The sequence below is a fragment of the Euprymna scolopes genome, chromosome 2 (assembly GCF_053919585.1).
Source record: "Euprymna scolopes isolate OS-2025 chromosome 2, ASM5391958v1, whole genome shotgun sequence".
In the NCBI taxonomy this organism is placed as follows: domain Eukaryota; kingdom Metazoa; phylum Mollusca; class Cephalopoda; order Sepiida; family Sepiolidae; genus Euprymna; species Euprymna scolopes.
Genome location: NC_136483.1, coordinates 28,804,868 through 28,829,973, shown reverse-complemented (window position 1 = coordinate 28,829,973; position 25,106 = coordinate 28,804,868). Strand labels below are relative to the sequence as shown.

The 25,106-nt window shown below is 31.5% G+C and overlaps 1 protein-coding gene across 1 annotated transcript; it reads right to left on the bottom strand.

Moving 5' to 3' along the window:
- Positions 1–1,015: 1,015 nt before the first annotated feature.
- LOC145303466 (uncharacterized) lies at positions 1,016–21,834 on the bottom strand. The gene is made up of 4 exons (XM_080144810.1): positions 21,672–21,834; positions 16,605–16,768; positions 7,984–8,150; positions 1,016–1,059 (listed from the first exon to the last, which is right to left on the bottom strand). The coding sequence occupies exons 1-4, from the start codon at positions 21,831–21,833 to the stop codon at positions 1,016–1,018; spliced, it is 537 nt and encodes a 178-aa protein (XP_080000936.1). The 5' UTR covers position 21,834.
- Between the last annotated feature and the right edge of the window lie 3,272 nt (positions 21,835–25,106).

The following is a 25,106-nucleotide window of genomic DNA, read 5'->3' as shown; positions in this document are numbered from 1 at the left end:
CCTTTCTTGGTGTATCTTGTGCTGCTACTGCTTGTTAAATTACGTGTTGAATGCGTGCCTTTCGATTGATAAAAGGTGATGTGTGCGCTATTTTGTGGAAAGTTTTGAATACGAGGAAGAAGTCGGCTCGCTATCCCGCGTTATGAGAAAAGACGTTAAAAATCGCTAGTTTAAACAAGAGAAACCAGTGGTTTGGTTTCTTTTTATTCAATCGGGATTCGTCAAAGAAGACCACACAGGATTAGTCAGAAAAGACTGTTTAAAAATCAGTTGTAAACGAAATTACAACGACTCTTCATCGAGGAAGAAAGTGTTATTTTAAGGCCTAGAATTGGTCTTGTAAAAAAAGAATACTAAGTCTAGTGAGGCGTTAGAACTCACGTCAAAAGGAACCAATAAATCTTCTATAGAAATACATTACACTACAGAAGATTTGGATTATTTTCTTGAATTACAGAACCAAAAGGATTGAAATTTTCTCGAATGAGAACATTTAAGTTAATGGCGCAAGGGAGGTAATTTACATACATCCTCTTTTAAAAAGATTAAGTGTTGACGTGTTTTATTTAAGTTCTTTGACACGCAGTAAGTCCTGACTACACCTATATTCTTACCCCTACTATTCCTTACAATATTGTTAATGGAGTTCTTTGAGAACTGCCAGAGGGACTAATTTGGCAGACACTATTATTGGTGAACATAAAACTGATTATATATTTCTGTCCCTATTTACCTTTCCATTTATTAAAAAAAAAATGTTTATCGTAGTATTCTTCGTTTTTTTTCTTCTTGTTGTGCAATGGGATAACCTTCATTGGACGTCATGATAAAATTCCCGTTAGTTGTGAGTTGATGTCCGGTGGGAGTTGATGTTAGCTTAGATCCGCGATTATTAGATTATTCAAAAAGCATACGAAAGCATTGTTTAAAAATACATCTAATCTATTTTAATAATAGTTTCAAGCTGTTAAAAAGACATATATAAAGATGGTAAAAAAACGTATTCCAACACGAGTTAAAAGCTGATGTAAACGGCCAACGAATCAGCGGACGAATGTTCTAGAATGAGAAAAAAGAGAAAAAAATAACATTAGAAACAGGATAACCATTTAAGAATAAATGTTTAAGGGTGCACTAAATGTATGTATAAATACACACACAAAAAAGGACTTTAGTTTTTATTTGAATAATATTGAATATAACAATTTTTTAAAAATAAAATTAAGTTGTTGGTGATAACCATTATATAAACAATGTGTTCATTTTTTTTCTTGAAAATAACCAAAGTTGCATGAATCTTACTTTTCTACATCTTCATCGATTGATAATCGGTTAAGAGGAAACAATTTTCCGAAAAGACATTAAATAGAGCGTAAATTAATATATATATATATATATATATATATATATATATATATATATATATATATATATATATAAGAAAGGTCACCAACATTTGTTATGTATTTTTTAACATTATTTTATTATTCCGTGTTTTGATTTTTCATATAAAAAGGTATCATATTTAGATCATTGTAATAATGTTTTGAAATCATTGAAATAGTTTTTTACGCGTTTCAGACGTTCTGTGTAGCGTCCTCTTAATCACTTATAGAATTAACATTTCATTTTGGGATGGTGATTTAGCTGAGAGTGTTAATCTACACTTATTATTATTATTATTATTATTATTATTATTATTATTATTATTATTATTTGCATCTCGATTTTGTTTTTACAATCAATTTAATAACCCACCAATTTTTTATAATTAAAATAAAATTTTCACTTCATTCAGAAGATAGTGAATAGTTAACAAAACCCACACCCTCTCCATGTTAAAAATGGTTTTCTAAATAGTAACATTATTATTCAGAAATTCGTGCATAAAAATAGGAGGGGTGTTGTTAAATATTTTGTTCTTACATCGTTTTCTTATTTTGCCTTCCAATCGTCGATTATTTTCAACTGTTTATGAAAACTTTCGAGTAGCATGTAGCATGTTGTACACTAACGACAAAGTGATACAATCTGATCTGGCTTTGTTTTAAATCAAAATAAATCCTTTGTTGTCTTACAATTTTCAAAACAAGGAAAACATTTCAGAAAAAAACATATATGCGGAAATTAGCGGGGCTTATGTAATAATTTAAAAATTTACAAAAACCAACAAATCTCTAATGAAATATGTATAAATTTTAAAAGAATCAGAATCAGAATCGGGAATCATATCGGAATCGAAAATTTAAAATGGAATCGTGAATTATATCGGAATTGAGAAAAATTTTGGAATAGTCCCATCACTAATATATATATATATATATATATATATATATATATATATATATATATATACACACACACACACACACACACACACACACACACACACACACACACACATATATATATATATATATATATATATATATATATATATTAGCAGGCTGCCCGGTTTCTCCCTGCTTCTCATCTATCTGTGCTTCTGCCATTGTTAATCCTAATCATTACTTCAATCAGTATCGCCGAGATGATTCAGAGGCTTCTAGACAATTTAAAAGCTAGCAATGCCTGCAAGGAAGCAATTCCTGAAGCTAAGTCTGGCTACTCTCAAAGGAGCCGTGACTATCTCATCTCAAAGGGTTGTCTCTCATGATTTTAATAGTGACAAGTATGATCCCCCTCCTTTATTTAATAATCTTCAGTTTATTGTATCGTCTATAAAGCTGTTTGTTTGTCTTTTTGCTGACAATTCCTCTACCAATGATTCTGGTGTTGTTCTTCCTGATGTTCCTTTGAAAACTATTATGTCTCTTGATCCTATAATTATCATTTCAAAGATGGTTCTGAGAGTTCTTTCTGATCCGACCACTCTAAGGTTTCTGCTTCTGATTTAATTTCTGTTATTGTTCTCAAGCGATCCCGAACTTTCTTCTATTCTCTCAAAATTATTAAATCTTTGTTTAATGTTTTTGACTCCTGATGGGGGGTATGAGACCAATGATTTCGAGAATCGTTTTATAACCACAAGTCATGGTGAGCAACCAATGAAAAGCTTCTAAAGCTACTATAAAAAAAGTATCGAATTTTCGATTCAATCAGTTCGCCGCCATCTTTGTTACTGGCAATTACACTCAGGATCTGATCTGAACTACACTGCTTCTTCACCGCCATCTCTGTTCAACATAATGTCTCAACACTTAACAATCTTTGTTTAATGGCCTACCTTTCTCTCTTAATTCACTCTTTTTTTCTTCTTTTGTAACTCTCTCTTTTTTCTTTTAATTTAAGTCAATACGCCTACTAGTAAATTCATCTCAGCGTACATGCCACACGTCTCTGTCTCCCTTCTTATTCACACACGCAACCGACTACAACACTGTTGCAATCATACTCCCACTCTACTCTCTCTCTTTCTTTTGCTAATCAAGAGAGACAAACTCAAATCGTTACTGAAAACAAGGAAAACTAAAAAAGAAAAAAGAAAGAAAAATCTGTAATTCACCTACCGCGTGTTGAATCTCAAAGCGTATAGGGCGTCTTCCCATTAGTTCTCTTCACTTCTTCGAGAAACCAAAGAAAGTATTCTATATTGGTTTTCTCTTTTATTGTCTCTTTTCACTGTCTTTTTGTCCGTTCGCGTTCCCTTCGTTGTTTTTTTTTTGTTCGAGTCTTTCTTTTACGCTCTTTCTATTTTATCGTTTTCACTTCTTCCTTTGTTTTGTATTTTTACAATCAGTTCACTATATATCTTTTTTTTTTTTGTGCCGTAGGTTTATATTTTTCTTAGTTTTGAGTCTTTCCGTCTCTCTCTATAATATATTTATTTGTTTTGTTCAGTTGTGTTTGTTTCTGTGTTTTTCGTTTCTTTGCTTTTTTTTCTTTTTAAGTACTTCGTTGCACCGTGGTATATTGTTCTCTTTTTGTTTGTTCGTTCTCATTTTCGAGTTTTTATCGATTCTTCAGGGTCTATTATCCTGGTCACGGCATCAAATTTAAAGCCTTCCTTACACCGGTCACTAGATGTGACCCTTGACCATGTCGAAGCTGCATTAGTCGTGATCGTCCTTCTCCTTCGAGTTCTTTACAAGATTCTTCCACGTTGCAGGCCTCGTTGTCGGTTCAAGATGCCGGCGTTCACTGAAAATTAATTAGCTTCTCATGCAGGCCAAAAAGAAAACAAACGCAGAGGTTTCTAATCTACTAAAAGTTAATTCACGAAATTTACAGGTGTCTTACATATGTACAATTGTTCAGTTCGATCTCGTTACATCAGAAAACAGTCCAGAATTTTTATCTTCGTTCTCTACGGTGGCGACGATGGACGAAAGGGGTGGTTGGCGCCTTTCTGGGTTTTGTTCTCTCTCGAGATTCGGCTCCAATCTGCTCCTTTTTGGTCCAGGCATTTGCTAAGGGTTGGTTCGGGTAAACCGCTAGACCAATCATCGATAAATACGTTATTCCGGAGAAGTCCCGATGCCTTGCGCGGTCTGAAAACCTGTGATCACAGCTACATCTCATTCACAAGCTCACAGGTGTTTAATCCCGTCTAACCTTACACTCAAAAGCCAGACGTCCTTGAGTTGGGTTTCGCCAGACCAAGAACGAAATTATATTTCGTTCTTGCTTTAAAAATGACATCTCTTGTCATTTTTCTCAAACAATAAAATTATATGTCTGTTTTACAAAAACAATAAATTTATCCTTTCAGCTAGGTTACCCGCTGCTGCCTGAGCATCCAATAATGCTTAACAGACAATATCAGCATAATTACCCGGCCTGACTCGGTGTTTAGGGGGGTTTAATCTCCTCCATTGGGGAGATCTATCGCTCTCTGAGTCGGTCACGCCATACTGTATCAATAATCGTTCAGAGAATATTGTTCAGAAAATTAATATTTATGCTGATGATATTATTCTCTATTTTGGTATTGCTTCTCGCCCATCTCCCACGGATCACTTAAAATATGCAACTAATCTAGAAGTTAACTTGGGTTGAGTTTTCGATTGGGATACGAAATGGCTTATCTCATTTAATCAAGACTTTGCTTGTGTCTTTTAATCGTGGGCATGTAACTTTTCTTCTTAGGAATCTCTCGTATGGCACTGCTCTTGAGGAAAAATCTATTCTGCAATTTCTGGGTCTTTATTTCTCGTCAAATCTTTCTTGGAGTACATATGCATTAGATGCATTGCTCTTTCTACTTCTAGCAAAATAGGTTTTCTATATTGTTGTCATATTTGGTAAATCTGTGTCCCATTTGAGAGTTCTTGATAAGGTGGTGATACTATATGCAATTTAAATTGACCCCACTCTATCTTCTCCTCTGCATACCTCTCTCTCACAGACGTGATGTTGCCGATCACATTCTTTTCTATAAATACTATTGCGGCATGTGTTCTTTAAAATTGTCTGATTGATTCCCTAATTCTTTTGTTCCGACTCGTTTGAATCATTGGTCAAATGGTCTTCACCAATTCACTGTTTTGATACCTCACTATAACACAACTTCCTAATCCAGTAGCTTCTTTCCCAGAACCGCAATTAATTGAGCTACTTAAAGCTATTAATATCTAATTTTGCACCTGTGCAAAAGTTAGAGCGGAAGTAACAGATTTATTTGATTTATTCCTGCAAAGGTTAATTGTGTGTTTTGTTAAATTTTGAATCTGTAGCATTTATTTTGACTTGCTAAAAGCAAAATTGAAACTGTTCCACAGGTTCAAATTCCCTATATATCAAGTTTCAAGTCCGGAGATTCAAAATTCAGAGAGGAGTTTGGTAGATATATTCCGCACACAGAGAGAGACAAGGTCACTTTTATATATATACTAGCTGTTTGATCGGCGTTTCTCAGTAGTAAAATACGCATAAATATTATATTTTAATTTATGTGGATTTCTTTATTATTATAAAACCAATTCTGTTTGCTTATTATCCAATATATACTAATGATTTGTCTTAAAGTTAATATAAACTCAAACATAAATTAGTTAATTTCCTCGACGATTTTAAAAGTGATAAAAAATATGTCTTAGGTACCATCCGCTAGAAGCGAAACGAGAACGTTTATCACTCGTTTTAATAATTTTTGATTCGAAAAAGTGGACTTTTAATATCAATGTAAGATTAATTGTTTTCATTTCTTTGAAAATAATTTTTTGGATTCTATCACATTTAGGGCTATCAGTATTTTTTACGACTAAGAGACCATCATCCCTATAAAGGTCGATAATATCTTCTTTTATATCTCTAGTAAGGCTATATAGCATATACATATAAGCCAACAAAATCCGTCATTACAAGAGCCCATAGAAACATCAAAGAGTATAACCTGTTTCTTTTTTAATACATTGTTCATCTCTGTTAATTAGCACAGCATTTTTACACTTACAGGTAATTTCTATTTCGTCATTAGAAATGTCAGATGCAAAATCTATTTTATTTTCTGTACTAGAAAACCAGCTAAGCGACTACAGTAGAGTGAATTTATATGTATTTTATTATCTATGAAGTAACTTTTTCGAAAATACTTTTGTTCATCTTTTTGTTGATTTAGTAGGGTCAATAAGTCTAGTGGCGGGTTTATTTAGGAAATCTGTCTTGTGGTCTTTAAGAAGAACATAAGCTTCCTTGCTTTTGACTTTGTTAACTCTAGTACTAATGTCTAGTTTAATTTATTCTTTCTTAGTTGATATCTCTTTACTGCACTACTTTACATCAATCAGAGAGATTAAAAAAAACTTTACTTTCACCACTTTTATATGACAACATTTATAGCTAGCCATACCTAATTAATACTTATGGTTCTAGTTTCATGTTCATAGGAATTTCATGTTCACTCTGATGTAAATTCGTTGTTTTTGTTGCACTTCCATGTGTTCCGTACATTAATTTATGTGTAAGCTTATTTTTATTTTTGTATGGTTTTTATTTTCGTTTTGGGTGTATATATGTACGCGTTCCTGTTGTTTTCTATAGGTTTTTATTTAATACTTACACTATTATGTTTACCTTATTCCTGTTCCTCCAACATATTGGCTGTAAAATTGCAATATATTTTTACCTGTTTTTAATTACCATATAATTATCAAGTACTTAAAAATTTCCCCTGACTTTATTTTTAATGTTTTAGTTAAATGTAAAACTTTATAATGTTTAATTTTTTAATTATTTAACCCTAATCTTTAATTTAATTTTTAATCCTTACCATGTATATTTAAAATTACTAGTTACAATACTATGCTAATTATATAGGTTTTAAACATATAATAGCTCACATACTTGACTTTCTAGTTTTTTATTTTATTAAGTGATAATTTTAATTTTTAATCTCAAATTGTAAATCATTGTATTATATCTTTAATTTGTAATATTCGATAATAAGAAAATTTAAATATTAATGTAAATGTTTCTGCAGCAGTTCAACCAGAAATAGGATAATATAAATATACTAATAATCAACAATATTGTCTTATATTTATATTTATTTTCTTCTTTTCTCTTTTCTCTTTTATTTTTCCTCCTCTTTTTTCCAAAAATTTAAAGCCGTTTATTTTGACATTAAATTTATTTTATTTCTAAAATCACATGATTTTTTATCAAGCAAAAATCCATGTGAAATTGTCTCAAATTTTTATTGAGAATTTGGCGTTTATAAAAGCAACATCGTCTGAGAATGTCTCTAATGATTTATAACTTTTTGACTGAAACATATTCATAACTGTGAAACGATGTCTACATGTTTATTTTAAAACATCTTTAAAGAGGATATCTTGCTCTACTTTGGTATTGAGTACTTTAAAAAGAATGGAATCTGAATCGGTTCTTGAATCGTAAACAGAATCGTAATTGTATTGGAATTGAGGAAATTTTGGAATCGTCTCATCATGAATATGTGTATATATATGTGTGTGTGTGTGTGTGTGTGTGTGTGTGAATGGGGGGAGGGTTACTGAAATAAATGGAGAATGCATGACTTACCTTTCTCCCATTGAGTTCCTTCGGTTTTATTAGAATATATGATGTACGGATAAGAGGGGCGTTTTTCCCACGAACAGATATATTTCGGTCCGACGACAGCGATCCAGCCTATATCAATTGCACAACCACCGTGGCTTTTGGCGGCGTAAAATGGTCTTATAGACCACCTGGAAATAACAGTCTTGGAGTCATTGCTAAGTGGTTATCAGGTTTATCAGTACATAAAATGTCAATATTAGCTCTCCACTTTGTAAGATTCCTCCCACCCAATGTATCCTCAGAATTTTAAGTAATTAGAATTTGCTATACATGAATAATAATATCAACGATCAACTATGAATCTCTACGCCTTTTTTCATTCATATATTTAACATGTAAACCTAGATGGTGATATTAGGACATCTAGAGTAAAGGAAATTATTTCTTACCAGCATGGGTTCCCTGCGTTGTCCGGGTGTTTGGAGGTGTGTTGAGCAAAAAAAAAAAAAAAAGTGGTAGTAGGAAGGCAGGCCCAAACCCGTACCGTGAAGGAGAAAAAGAACGGGGGAAAACGTGACGTCTTTGCTGTTACGACCACCGTCAAACCAGAAGTGACGTAGGTTTAAATTAAGGCTAGATAATCGAAAAGATGGGATGACTTTCGAAAATATCGGCGAAAAAAGCGCCCCCCTACCTACAAATAAGTGCCCAGTTTAGGGTGAAGAAATTAATGTTTTAGCCAATTTTTCGGCATTTGTCGTTTGTAGGGTCTAGCTTCAAAACGATACTGATCTAGTGAAAATCCGTCGCCTCTGTCGAACGTTTTAGGCAGTCATGCAAACATTTATATATTTGTAGTTCAAATTTTCGACCCAAACCAATTAAAAAGCTTGCCCTATCTCTGAATACCCTTTATGTAAAATTTAAAATATTTAGACCAGAAATTGTCTGAGTAATTTTGTAGAAATCGCAGTTGTCATTTTTTTTTAGAACTTTGACCCCTATTATGATCCTTTAATATTATTGTTTTGGGCTCAAATCAAGTTATTAAGTTAGATCAATGTTCAAGAAACCTATATCTAAAATTTCAATTGTTTAGACCCAAAATTGGCGGAGGAGTTTGGTAGAGTTCTCAAAGGTCAAATCGTTGAACTTTAACACCTTAAAACTTAAATTTCTGGCCGAAAACGGATTACAAAGATTTTCCCAAATCTCAATACCCCGTATATAAAATTTCGAGTCTGTAGACTGAAAATTGATAGAGTTACTGCATAGGGAAATGTACACAGACAGACAGACACATTCACATTTATAGATATGCTAGCATTTTAGCCAGGCATTGCCACGTGTTTGGAGGTGTATGTTGAGCAAAAAAGTTGTAGTAGGAAGGCAGGCTCGAACCCGTAACGTGAAGGAGGAAAAGAACGGAAAAAAACCTGACGTCTTTGCTGTTACGACCACCGCCAAGCTGGAAGTGACTTATGTTTTTATTAAGGCTAGACAACCGAAAAGAGGGGATCACTTTCAAAAATATCGGTGGAAAAAGCGATCCCTCACTGTAGAAAAGTGCCCCGTTAAGGTAAAGAAATTAATGTTTTAGACAATTTTTCGATATTTGTCGTCTGAAAGGTCGAACTTCAAAATGATAGTAATCTGTTGAAAATTCGTCACCTCTGTCGAAAGTTTTAGGCAGACATGCAAACAAACATACATACATACATTTATATATTGGTAACTAAAATTTTTCGACCCAAACCGATTAAAAAGCTTGCCCTATCTCTGAATACCCTTTATGTAAAATTTAAAATGTTTAGACCAGAAATTATTTGAGTAATTTGGTAGACGCCGCAGAGGTCAATTTTTAAAAAAATTTGACCCCTATTATGACCCCTTAATATTTATTGTTTTGGGCTCAAATCAAGTTATTAAGTTAGATCCATTTCCATGAAACCTGTATCTAAAATCTCAAGTGTTTAGATCCAAAATTGGCGGAGGAGTTTGGTAGAGTTCTCAAATGGTAAATCGTTGAATTTTGACCCCTTTACCAGCCAAATTTCTGGCCGAAAACGGATTACAAAGATTTTCCCATATCTCGGTACCCTGCATATCAAATTTCGAGTCTGTAGACTGAAAATTGAGTTATTGCGTAGGAAACTGTACACACAGACACACAGATACACACACAGACACGTTCATATATAGATAGAGAGATAGATAGATTAAACAAAAATATATACGTATACATAAACATATATGGAAACAATTTTGTGTTTTCTGTAAACTTTTTACGCAAATATTATGTAAGTATAAATAATGTAGAATATCTGCATGAATATAATTACACGTAATAGTTAACTAAAGATGATCATCACATAAGAAAACCGAAAAAAACTAATAGGGAATTAATTAAAATGAATGTTTAAAAGAATATGCAAATTAGCTAGATCTTTTGCTAGTGAATGCAATTCCAGAACCCATATATAAGAAAATTGTATTTTCTTTTTAAATAAATAGAAAAGAGGGGTTTAATATGAATATCAATACACACAAAAGAAAAACGAATTTATAGGAATATAGATAGATAGATAGATAGATAGATTCTACAAAGTCGTGATATTTTCGTATTAAAATTTTACCGATTAATAAGTAAGCTTTGCAGTTTAAAGTAAAAATAACTTTCGTAGGTTTGATCTGCAAAAGAGGGAGATTTGAGCGATGGAAACTTCAGTTAATCTCAGATTATTCCGTGGATTTGATTCATGCAACATTTGTGGGATGCTGAAAAAGAGTACAACTTACTTTCAAGGGTGTGGGTTATACCTAAATGTTGAGTTTTTCTCGCTCTGATATCAAAAGCCTACTTTTACTATTTAAAAAATATTCAAACGAACTTTTTAATATACTCAGTAATGGATATGTGAGGGACTTCATGAAGGTTTACTAATATTCATATTCTTTGAAAAAATGAGTATTCATTAATTAAGTATACATTTTTATAGTTTTCTTATTAGATGATTGGTTTCATTTAACTATTACACTTAATTCTTTTTATGTATAGTTTCTACATTGAGCATAATTGAAGAGAATTTAGGATGAAAACATTCTTATATATTTATGTCTATATATATATATATATATATATATATATATATATATATATGAGTTGCCTTAAATAAATTTCAAGACCTTTTTCGTATGGGCACTTTTATTGATAGTTCACACATGAAACTCTAGTCCCCTTCGAAGTAATCTCCTCCAGCTATAATGACCTTGTGGTACCATTCCAACAACTTCTAGAAAGCCCTATGTTAGAATCTCAATGACTCTCATCACAGCCTCTTTCATCTCCTCAATTGTATCATAACAACAGCCCTAAGATTTGCCTTGAGTTTAATCAAGTCACAGGGTGCAAGGTCTGGACTATATAGAGGGCGAGGAACTGTCTTGATACCCGTCTTGGTCAAATAGTCTGTGAAAAGGATGGAGTTGTGGACTTGTTCATTGTCCTGGTGGAAATGTTACTGTACCGATTTGAAGAGTGCTGGCCTCTTCTGATGAAATCTCCTTCTGAACTCTCTTAAAACCTCGATATAGTATTCCTTGTTGACTGTCTGTCCAGTGAGATACCAATGCATGTAGATCATGCCCGTGCTATTAAAAAAGGGGGATCATCATAAGTTTCTGGGTGGATTTGCTCTGTCTAGCCTTCTTGGGTCTGGGAGAGCCGGCATGCTTCCCCTGGGAACTCTGTCTCTTGGTCTCTGGAACATAGCAGTGGATGCAGCTTCCATCGCACATCATAAGAGCATCAAGAACTGCGGGATCTGAATTGATCAGCTCGACCAACTCCCTGTTAACACAACAACATATTTCTTTCTGATGTTCCCTGAGCATCATTAGGAAGAAACTCTGCGCAAATCTTCTGCATCTTCAGTTCCTCACAAATAATTGTGTGCACAGTTCCCACACTAGCATCAAACTGTGCATGTATTGACTCTATAGACACACGACGGTACTTATCTATGAAATTCTTTATTTGGCCAATCAACTCTAGTGTTCTGACTTCCTTACTTATCTCACACCTCTCGTCATCCCTCACAGACTCTTTACCTTCCTTGAATTTCTTATGTTACTCAACTAATGCTCGATTCATGCATAAAGAATAAAAAAGAAAAGGAAAACGAAAAAGAAGAAGAAAAAGAAAAGAAAAGCCGATCTCTTTTTCCTTCTATCTTTCCTCCTTTATGTTTCCTCTACGGTAGACAAAACTCTTTCGACATGTTAACTTCCAACCATTATTCATAGATGATTTCGAATGTTCCCCCCTCTTCATTTCGTGTGGCACTCTAATCATGCTGATCCCTTATTCCTTCTTTCACATCTCTGTTCTTTTCTTTTTTTCTTTTTCTTTTTCTTTTCATTCCTCTTCTTTATCCTTTTAAGTCTTGACGTGCTCTTGTTCCCTATCGCTTTCTATGTTTGGAGTCTAAAATGCTACTACAGGAGCTACTACTCCTGTTTAAATTCAACATTTTTTTTTTATAGATAAAAAACATTTAATTTCTTTCAATTGAGAACCAGATGTCTTCAGCGTCACATAAGTTTATTATGTCGCCTGACGAGGACTTTTGGTTCCGGCCAACCAACTGTCCAAAACCTTAGCATGTTCAGTGTAGTGACTATGTAATATTTGTCTCCATATATATATATATATATATATATATATATATATATATATATATATATATATATATATATAAGTGAACGTGTCTGTCTGTCTGTGTACATTTCCCTACGCAATAACTCTGTCAATTTTTAGTCTACAGACTCAAAATTTGATATACAGGGTACCGAGATATGGGAAAATCTATGCCACCTGTTGTCGGCCAGAAATTTGGCTATTAAGGGGTCAAAGTTCAACGATTTGACCTTTGAGAACTCTACCAAACTTCTCCGACAATTTTGGGTTTAAACACTTGAAATTTTAGATATAGGTTTCTTGGACATGGATCCAACTTAATAACTTTATTTGAGCCCAAAACAATAAAGTTTAAGGGGTCATAATAGGGGTCAAAGTTAAAAAAATTGAGCGTTTTTTTTTTGCTCAGCATACACCTTCAAACACTCGGGCAACGCCGGGCCCCATGCTAGTATATATATATATATATATATATATATATATATATATATATATATATATATATATATGTGTGTGTGTGTCTGTGTGTGTTTGTGTGTGTGTGTGTGTGTGTGTTTGGTAAAATATTATTTTTCAATTATATTTCGCTTTTTGTGTATACTAATCCTTTTCGTTTAGAAACTGAATGTTTGTTAAATATAAAAACAGAGCATATATAAAATAATGATATTATAGTTACATTAAAATTTCAAATATTTATTTTTGGTCCCCTAACAAATAGAGGGTGGACCTTTAAATCTACCCTTGTCTGTTCATTCGTTCGTTCGTCTGTTCGTCTTTCCGCGCTTTTCTTAATAACTACGCCTTGGAATTTTTTGAAATTTTGCACAAACATTAAACATGATATGAGTAAAAAATTAACAGAACGGATTTTCCGGGAAAACTCCGGTTTCCCCCCTAGGGGTGCCTTTCGGATTAAAATGGCTAAAATCGACACTTTTGTGCTTATTAAAAAAAGTGATGCCTTGGATCTTTATAAAACTTTCTTAAAAGTTGTAACTAACTGATTTCTATATAATTTTGTTTCTCTATAATTTGCGATAACTCTTGAGTTTGCCCCAGGGGCTCTTTTAGAGTTAATAAAAACACTGCATTTTGGGGACTATTTTACTATAGTTGTTCAAAATTTTCTGTGTATATCTATTTAGCAGTTCTGCATGGTGCTGAACTCAAATTTAAATATGTTAAGGCCTTGGGGACTTTTGGGGATTACTGGGGGGGCAAATGATGGACCTAGTAATTTCTTTTTTTTGCATGGTGCAGCACTCAAATTTACATATGTCAAAGCCTAAAACCACACCGTTTGTTCATTTTCACCAAGATTTGACGTCCCCTGGGGACTTCTGTGACTAAATAGGGGGGGCAAATGCTGAACTTACTCATTTTTTATGCCTCGTTCACTGTGAACTCACAAGGGACCATGCATGCTTCACTTATTCTTACCAAACGGTTCTTTATCACGTCAAAAATTCAGTACAATTTTTACAGATCTCGTTCATTATGCAGAAACAATCAATTGTTATTATGTCAATATCGAATCTTTATAATGTTTATACTCATCAGAGAATATAAATTTTGTATAGAAAGAAAAATGTATGATAATATAATGTAGGAAAAATACATATAAAACCCAGCAATGCGAGTTTACTTTGGTAGCCATAATTTTTAATGGTAAATTCTGTTTAGCATTTCATTTTTATGTATGGGTAGAAATATTCAGGAAAAATTATTTATATAATGATATTATTTTATTCCAACTAATATTTATTGTCTAAAATATTTAATATTCATAAAGTATAAGTATTTAGATATTTAAAATATAATTATATTATAAACAAATTAATATTGCTTAAAATTCATTTCGTATCCTATGAGATAAAAGTTTAACTGAAAGACACCTGTCATTCTGCGCAGTCTAAGAGGCAACTAAAGATATTAGTTATTTAAATTGTTGATGGTAATACAAAAATAATTTTATTTCCATCATATATTTTTCCACCTTGTTGAATTTATTGGATCTTTAGTCTATTTAAATATCTATAAATATTATTTTATGGGCACTTATTGGGATGCTTAAACGTTTTTTTTTCTTACTATTAAATATTTGATCGTTATAAGATAATCTATATATTCTTTTTGAGATGCTAGGAACAATGGCTTTCCTAACCCAGCTTAGATGATTAGATTTAAAATCAATATAATATAACGTTTAGATAGGTTTATGGTATGGTTTGTATATATTATTAATTATGATCACAAATGCATTTGAGAAGTTTTATCACCGCAAAATAGAAGGGCCCGACATATTAAACCAACAGTAGACTCTTTGATAAGACAGGGGCGCGTTCAAAATGAATGGTTTTGTTTAGAGCACAATTGAACTATGATATTTAACGTTTGCATTTTATTCTTTAATTTGATTTTGAGATATGATAGAGATGTGTTGACCTTTAGCTTACACGATAAATTAGGAAAACCCACTGATTCTATTCAGTCTTTTGTATCTGGCTCCAACCTTTGCAAGAGAATATCTATGGATAATTTTCGGATAACAATGAGAAGAATGTTAAATATTGTTATGTCAGCAAGTAAAACTTAGGGAATTACGTTTGTAGAGAGGTGAACTATGTAAACAGTATGCAGGAGTCAGCATGATTCATGCAGTTTACACTTTCAGGTAATTGCGTGGGATGAGAATGATAATTAAACAAAAATGGCGTGCGACGACTGATGTGAAAATTAGTCAAAATCCACCCGAAGGTTTTCCCACAACACAAAATCCATTGTTGAAACTAGTTATCATCTGTTGACTGAGATATGCCTTTGATCTTATACAGTTCTAGGAGATTCACCCTCCCAAGCTTTCCTTTGAAAATGTGTTAGATTATTGTTAATCACTTAAGACGCCCCTACCGGGGAATGCCGACGGATCTGGTCAGACATTTTTTTGCAGGCTAGAGTATTCTTCCTTTAGGCGCTGACTCTTCAAATCCATCTTTCCACCGTTGTGTTACTTTACCCCACAACAAGAGGGAGATAAATATCAATCAGTCAGTCCGTATTAATCGCTGCGATCGACCGGACATGTTAAAGATGTTTTAAAATCAGTTTGAATGAAACGGTGTCTCACCTCCTTCTGTTCCCTTTTTGCTCCCTTGTTATTTTACAGCAATTCGACAGAATAAACACTTCTTCCATAAAGCACGTGTTCTCTGATTGATAAACTGACCCATGGTTCTTTGTGGTTGCCATGCCAGTTTGATTCGTGAATAAGATTGTCCACCGTCAGGTAGCAGCATCACGAGATGCGGGAATATTAAAACAGTGACAGAGTAAGAGAGAGAGAGAGATAGAGAGAGAGAGAGAGAGAAAGAAAGAAAGAGAGAGCAAGTTTTTTAAATTATGTTTAGTTTGTTTTCGTCGTTTTTTACGGTTATTTAATACTGAATCCAATCATTTTGATAAAAGTTCATGTTACAAGTTATTTACATATTAAATATTTATTCATTGCACTTGGGGTGTTTGTTTTGTAGAGAAAATGGTTGCTTTTGTTTATGACTTTACAGAAAATAATTAAGTCTTGTATAGAGAGAGGAAAAATAATGTCAATGTTTGTGTATTTTAGGCCAGGAAGCCAATATGCTCAGACATCCTAATCTCATAGTACCATTTTTAACTTATAATGGTTTTAACTGATTGTTACCTGGCCGGAAATTCGAGTATTGGAAACACTCTCTCCGAGCTCGTTATCTTCTGTAACATGTACAGATTAATCTTTCTTTTATCTTGTAAATAAATTTTCTTCAATTGTAATTAAGAATTTCGTTGGTGTGATTTCAGCTCTTTGTTTTAATGTCTCTGTGCTAATATCATTATTACTTTTATTCTGATTTTGTAGAACTACATAGAATTACGATAGATTAAGTGTTTCTGTTATACTTACTCCCAAAAGATACTAAAATGTACATTAATTGCTCCTTTATAAACATCTTTCCAAGGAGAGTCAAGGATTCGTGACACCGAGAACCAATCTTTTTCATTCGTTCCTTGACCATCAAATATCATAGACACTACTTCGACCTTGTCTTTGTATAAAGACAATTTAACCTAAAAAAAGAAAAGAAATTAAATGTGTGTATTCTATTATTTTTTAACGATTTTCTAAGAATCAAAAAAAAAAAAGATTTTATTGATGTTGTATCTTGCTTAATGAATATGTAAGAATATAAGAATATAAAAGTTGCATGGTATAGAATTCTGAAACAAAATCTAGTAAATAAAATATTGAAACTTTTTTCAATAAATGTCTTCTAATTCTTCTACTGTTATGATACATGAGCATCGATGGCGTTCTCAGTTCAATGCAATGTTTAAATGTTGAAAGAATGAAAAGTTAAAAATTAAATTACGTGCAATATCTCTTATTTCGGTGGCATCTGGAAATATTGAAGTAAAACAAGTAAAATCAGCACGATTTGAATAAACAAACACTGATAAAAAATTATTTGTGGAAAAAACAAATTCATAAAAATTGTATATTCTTATCATTTTAAACTAAGCGCATTTTGTTAGAGTACTTGTTTGGATCGGACGGTTGTTCTCATCTTCAGTGTTATTTGTGCAATCTTTCGGTCGGTGTAACCTCTGACCTTCGTCAGACATGCTTCTTGCCATCTTGGAAAAGAAAGTAAAAAACGATTACTGGTTCTGTAGATAGTTTCGTATTCTCCGAGTTGTTTTCGTATGTGTGAAATAATTGGTTGACAAAGGAAGGCACCTTTAAACAAGTTTTAAGGGATTATCTCCCTTTTACCGTTGAAATTTTAAGGAGGGGGTTGTCCAAATTTTGTTTTTCTTTATAATTAGAGGTTCCCATATACTGCTGATATCTATGCTCGATCTGCTTAGTAATTTTTCTTTTTATTTTAGCATATGTGCCGTTTCTTTAAGTCGGCTAACTGTCCATCTTGCATCCCTGTCAATTATTTTGACCTCGGCCCATAAAGGGAAGTGTGTTCCTTTTTCTTGTCGATATGTAATCAGCTAGTCCCGACTTTTCAACCTCCCTCCGTAAATTTTCTCTTTCTTTTCCAAGATGGCGACCAGCATGCCTGATGAAGGTCGGAGGCTACACGTACCGAAACATTGTACAAACAGCACTCAAGATGAGAACAATAACCCGATCAAAACAAGTAATACAAACAATCAGCCCTCATCTAAAAAAATCAGAATCATGTGTTCTTAGTTTCACTTGTACACGATGCACGTAAATAATTATTAATCTTAATTAAAATAAGGAAAATCAGAGTGTGAATGACTAATCAACAAATATTTTGGTATAATTGGAGAAAATTATTCAGGAGGGAATAATTAGAGATTAGAAAACACTGCAATTTTTGTCTATTTAGAAACCTTTTGCCTCAACCTTTTCAAAAGAATGGTACCAGATCATGAATCACCAGTAAATGACTCCAATAAGAAACCATTCATATATTTATGTAGTGCTAGCGTTGCTCGGTTATGATATATTTATATTTCGTATTTATTATTATGGAGCAAATCTTCTATTAATTATTATATTGTATCCAATATATATTAGTGATTTCAAAAGTAAAAAGAAATATATATGACGGGTGCATCAGCTAGAATCGAAATCAAAACATATAGTGCTCCAGTCTTAGCCGTTACCGTTTGAGCTATCGTCAGGCAGATAAGAAACAGTTTAAAATGACAGGACTTTGACGTATAAATGTACGTATATTTCCGCATGTGTACAAGAAAACTTTAAGTCGACTTACGTCTGCCAATTTCCAATATTTTTCGATTTTGACCCCTTAGCAGTTATTTTTACCGACACACACACACTCACACTCACACACACATACACACACACACACACACACACACACACACATATATATATATATATATATATATATATATATATATATATATATACTTGTTTATTGTTATATAAACATGTTCACATCCTGCTGCTACAAATAGCCAATTGTTTCATAATAACAAAATATTAAACAAAAATAGCACACCCATTGCTACCGAAGGGTGTAACTGTAGAATTAAATCAAAATGCCCTCTTAAAGGAAATTGTCAAATTACTTCTGTAGTGTACCAAGCAACTATTTCTACTAAGGAAAATCCTATTGCAAAAAATATTACATAGGAATGACAAATAACAATTTTAAAGAAAGATTTACCGGTCACAAGTGCTCTTTTGAAAATAATGAGTACAAAAATAGAAATTTCTTGTCTAAATATTACTATGAACTAGTAGAGCAAGGTTACTCCCCAATAGTAAATTGGAAAATTTTAAAGAAAGCTAAAACCTGTTCATCTTTAAACTCACCTTGCTACTTATGTCTTTATGAGAAATTATTTATACTTACTTTTAGAGAAAGAGATAAATTATTAAATAAGAAGCACGAAAATTCAATTAATTGCAAACACTATAAAAACCATCTTTTAAGTAATTTAGTTTAGATATAAAATTTATATAAATTTAAAATTGTCACTGATTTCTATAATTTATTAAAATACTATTAATATACTTTCTCCTCGCCTGATTTAATTCTTTATTTCCCCTATCTTATATACCTGTGTGTCTATGTGTATATGTATCTGTCTATGTGTTTATTTTATGACCGTGTGTACTTAGATTTATACATTTCTATATTATTTTGTATACCCTCCTTTGTTGTGTGCTCCCCTGGTGGTGTTTATTCAGTCCATTTGTATGCTTTTATGTGTGTATGCATCTATCTGTACTCTTGCCAAATAATTTGTATTCATATGTATTTCTATGTATATGATTTATGTGAATTATACATATTTATGTGTGCGTATATATATGTGTGTGTGCGTTGTTGTATATCAGTATAGGACTGTGTGCATATGTTTGTGTATTGTTTTGTATGTATGTGTATACATAAAATTATATATATATTTGTATATTTGTATGTATGTTGGTTCTCTGTGGGTATATACATATGTTTTTATTATTTTTAATTTTGTTACTATGTACCTGTGTGTCGCTACTTTTGGGTATTCTGTTTATTTAACTACTTCTTTTGTCTGAATATATTTATATATTTATCTGTAAGTGTACTTGTATCTATGTTTCTAGTAATACTGTCTTGAATGTATTATTTTGTGATTTAATATGACTTTATATTTATATTTAACTAGCTTAAACTTTCAACTTAATAGTATAGAGTTACACCTTTAATTATATGCATGTATGTATATATATGTATATGTGTGTGTATATATATATGTATATATATGTATATATGTGTGTATGTGTGTATTTGTATGTGTGTGGTATGTGTGTATGTGTATGTATATATATATGTATTGTATTCTTTTTATATACATAAATATTAATAGATTATTATTTAAATTTATTAGTCCTATTTAATTTATTTAATCCCCTCTTATGGCTAAATATGTTATATTAAAAAGATAATATATATTAATTTTATTCTGTTTTATTATTATTATTATTATTATTATTATTATTATTATTATTATTATTATTATTACTCTTATTTTTATTATTACTATTATTATTATTATTAATAATAATTTTAATATTGTTTTATCATTATTATTTTTTTCTTTTACTTATATATTTAATAAAAACGCGAAAACTTTAAACTTATATCATTTAGTATAAAGAGCTTAATTAATTGTAGACGTATGTTTGAACTGCGTTGATATTACTCGTGGACGTATGTTAGGTGATAAATATGTCAGTTGGATACATTCGCTGTCTTTTTTGACATGGTCATTTCTAACGTTTAAATTGTATTTTCTGTCTGTATTTTTAATAATGTTGTCTGATTACTGAATTGTATAACTGTTCATAAATTGGTTGTCACGCAGATTTTTTTCTTTTTCTTTTTCTATATACTGGCAACTTCTTTAAGATTCCCTTCCTATTAATTCTTACTTTCTCTCTTTCTCTCTTTAACTATATCTCATCATTCTTTCTTTTCCCTTCTAGTCCTTATTCTCTTTATAATAACCATTTATATCTTTTCTCTTTTTCTTCTCCATATTATATGTATATTTTTTTCTCTCTATTTTCTTTCTCTATTTCTTTTTTCTCTCTTCTTAATCACTCTCTCTCCATTATAATCTTTTAACTTTATTTAAATTGCCCCCTCCCTCTTTTACATCTTATAATTAAAGTTCTGTGTTTTAAGTTTTTTAACTCCAACTTTTAAAGAGTTCCTACCTAAAATAAAAATCCATTATTCATTGAACTTTTGAATAGTCAAGTCGCTGCCTGATGATATCTGTTGTTTGATTGAAACAAGTGGCTATTTGTAGCAGCAGGATGTGAACATCTTTATATAACAATAAACAAGTATTATCAGCTCTTTTTATTAAGCACTATCTAACAACCTCGTTGAATTCATTAGTCCATTACTTTTGAATAAAAACCCCCGAGTATATATATATATATATATATATATATATATATATATATATATATATATATATATATATATATATATATATATATGTATATATATATAGATATAAACAGTCCACAAGACATGCAATCATCTGACCCGCTTCTGCGTCTCGGAGGAGATGCATTATTTTGAAAAAAAAAAAACAAAAAAAAAAAACAAAAAACAAATGAAGACAGACACACAGACATAATTAGTTTTATAAATTAGATTTTTGGACAAATCTAATGTATGTACATCTGAAAAAGGTGCATATTTTAAATCCTGGAGGTTAGATAATAAAGTAAATAACTATTTTAACACTTAGTGTAAATTGAACAATCACTAATTATTGGAATTTTTTGAGAAAATCAGAATCCAAACATGAAATTTCCGATTAATGAAAGAATTAGGATTAGGAATCCAATTATGTCAGTGATAGTTGTATTAATCCTTAAAATATTAAGTAAAATTATTGTTAAAATTGGTTCTGTGAGACAAAGTTCAATTGGATAAAATAATTTACTTACCTTTTTTAATTCTAGATCACGCCAGACATCGATTAGAAAACTCCGAAAGAGGTCTGGACAAAGTGTTCGAGTGCAGCTCGCGGGACCCCAGCTCTCGTATGATCCGTTTCCCAAGAAAGATGGCAAAACAGCAAATCCACTCCCACTTTTCACAAAATACATTTTAAACCATGGGTCACCTGCAATATATATATATATATATATATATATATATATATATATATATATATATATATATATATAGGGGCGCGGTGGATACTAGAAAGCTGATTGGCTAACTAGAAATCCTCAACATATATAAAAACAAGAAGCAACCACAGAATTCGCGCATAAGTCTAACGAATCCTATAGTTGGATGAAACGCAGAATATTCAGTGTAGCTTAATCGCCATATATATTTTATAAATTACTATATATATATATATATATATATATATATATATATATAGAGAGAGAGAGAGAGAGAGAGAGAGAGAGAAAGAGAGAGCCTACCAGATGATGTAAAAAATCATCTCTTCTCATGTCCACAAGATCATATAAACTTAAACACCTGCAAGCCATGTGGGCCTAATCTCATCCCTGCTATACTAATTAAGAAATGCCCAGCTCTACAATAAATGCCTTGCTGAATTTTGTTTCCCTAATAACTGGAAGATGGCCTCTGACGTACCAATGTACAAGAATTCTGGTGCAAAGACTGGCCTTCTCAATTATCGTACTATCAATCTTCGTCCCTCTTTGCTAAAATCTTTCAAAGCTTAATTAATCAAGTACTTGTCCGCCACCTCGTAAAAGCAAAGCTTCTCTCCGCCAAACAGTGTCGATTTAAATAATGTCATTCTACTGCAGACATTTTAACAGTCATCTCTGAATGTATATACCATGTAATGGATAAGGCAGGTGAAGTCAGGGCTGTAGCCCTTGATACATCCAAGCAGCATAACATTAGTGCGGGAGTGCCTCAGAGGTCGATCCTTGGACTACTATTATTTCCGATATTCTTAAACGACCTCCCTGATAATATTGTGTCCGAGATGGGTATGCTTGTTGATGATATAAGTCTCTATAACATGCATGAGGAAAGAAAGGATGTACTTAAGTCTAAGACAATGGAAGAATCGTTAGAAAATGACATGCAGACTGGAGTGAAATGGGGTCGCAAATGGATGGTAACATTTAATGCTAGTAAGACTAATCTGCTCTCCTTTAGCAATTACAAGAAGCCTGTCCAACCACTGATATCAATGACAAATAACCCCCTACTTGAGAATTCTTCCTTCAAACTCCTCAGTCTAAGATTCACGGGAAATATGAACTGGAACAAATACATTGAGTACATTCCAAAAGCTGCTGCAGAGAAGGTGGTTCCCTCTATCGAGCTAGAAAAATTCTCACACCTGAGAGTATTCTGTACCTCTACAAGGCCACCATTCACCCATGCATGGAGTATTGTTGCCAAATTTGGGCTGGTGCATCTACAACTCGCCTCTCCCTATTGGATAGGGTCTAAAAAAGTTTCCAATCTCATAGGTACCACTTTGACAACTAAGCTTCATCCTCTGTACTATCGCTACAATGTTGCATTTCTCTACCTGTTTTACAAATATTTTAATGGAATATACTCTGAGGAACTCATTGCACTTGTGCCCTCTCGACGAATATATCCCGACAAACCCGCTTTGCAACAAAATCTCACCTGTTGAGTTCACAAATTGCCAGAAAGTTTTCTTTTCTAATAGTTTCTTCACTTGAACAGCTAGACTTTTCCTGCTACCTGCTTCCCTGATTGTACTGATATGCAGACGTTTAAATATAATGTAAACCAACATCTTGTTAATCTTTCCTCGGCACAGCTTACGTCCAAGTGGCGATATCCCTTGTTAGGGGTAAACGTGATTAGAAAAAAGATATAGATATCAAGAACAATATATATATATATATATATATATATATATATATATATAGTCATCCACATACAGTACTGTTTCGCTGCTTCACAGCTAATCAGTGCGGCTAGACAGGCAACTATCTCAAGCCAGGGTTGAAACCCGACCGTCTATACGACAGTCAAGGCTCGTTATTGGCGGCTGCTATATATATATATATATATATATATATATATATATATATATATATATATATATATATATATATATATATATATATGCATATATATACATATATATACATATATATATATATACATATATATACACATTTATATATATACACATTTATATATATACACATTTATATATATACATTTATATATATACATATATATACATATATATATGCATATATATATGCATATATATACATATATATACACATATATATACATATATATGCATATATATACATATATATATATATATACATATATATACATATATATATATACACATTTATATATATACACATTTATATAGATATACATTTATATATATACATATATATATATATACATTTATATATATACATTTATATATATACATTTATATATATACATTTATATATATACATTTATATATATACATTTATATATATACATTTATATATATATTAATATATATATATAAATATATATACATTTATATATATATACATTTATATATACATATATATATATATACGTTTATATATACATATATATTGCCATTTATATCTCTATCTATTTATTTATATCTATCTATCTATCTATCTATATATATATATATATATATATATATATATATAAAATAAAGTTTGCAATTAAATTTACCAAAATGATCCAAGATGGCAAAATTACAGTAGAACATATATATTAAAGAATTAATATTTATAAAGTTATCTCAGCCAGATGTAAAAGCTCGATAAAACCGAATAGGAGATAGAGCTTATAATACAAACAAACAGTTAATAAAATATGTTAAAAAACACTTTGAAAAAGAGTTAAAAACATATTTAATCTGAAAAGGAAACACTTGATAAGTGGATCCTTTTCAGATTAAATATGTTTTTTACTCTTTTTCAAAGTGTTTTTAACATGTTTTATTAATTGTTTGCTTGTATATATATATATATATATATATATATATATATATATATATATATATATATATATATATATATATATAATCTAAAGAAGCTTTGAATAAAAAATTCAAAAAATAAAAATAAAGAATGCAGTTTAAATTACCAGAAGAAAAAAAAGAATATAAATTTTAACCTATCGCAGACTTAGCACCTACATAATCCGACTTTTAAAAAGTTTATAATGACAAAAGAGAATTCATTTATATAAGGATTAAAAAAGGGCATTAACTAAAATTGTTAAATAGAAATAGACTTCGCAGTCGATTTCGCAAAAGTCTTCAATTTTAAAACAGAATTTAACTACATAAGGATCAAAGAAAACCTTAACTAAAATTTTGTAAATAGAAAATGGGGATC

Bases quoted from the DNA above. Each gene is read 5' to 3' on its own strand.
- LOC145303466 (XM_080144810.1), bottom strand. From the start codon at position 21,833: ATGTATTTTGTGAAAAGTGGGAGTGGATTTGCTGTTTTGCCATCTTTC. The intron at 8,151-16,604 runs GTAAGTATAACA...TGTTATTTCCAG, and splicing joins CATTTTAGTATCTTTTGGGA to GTGGTCTATAAGACCATTTT. The intron at 1,060-7,983 runs GTAAGTCATGCA...TTCTCATTCTAG, and splicing joins AGGAACTCAATGGGAGAAAG to AACATTCGTCCGCTGATTCG.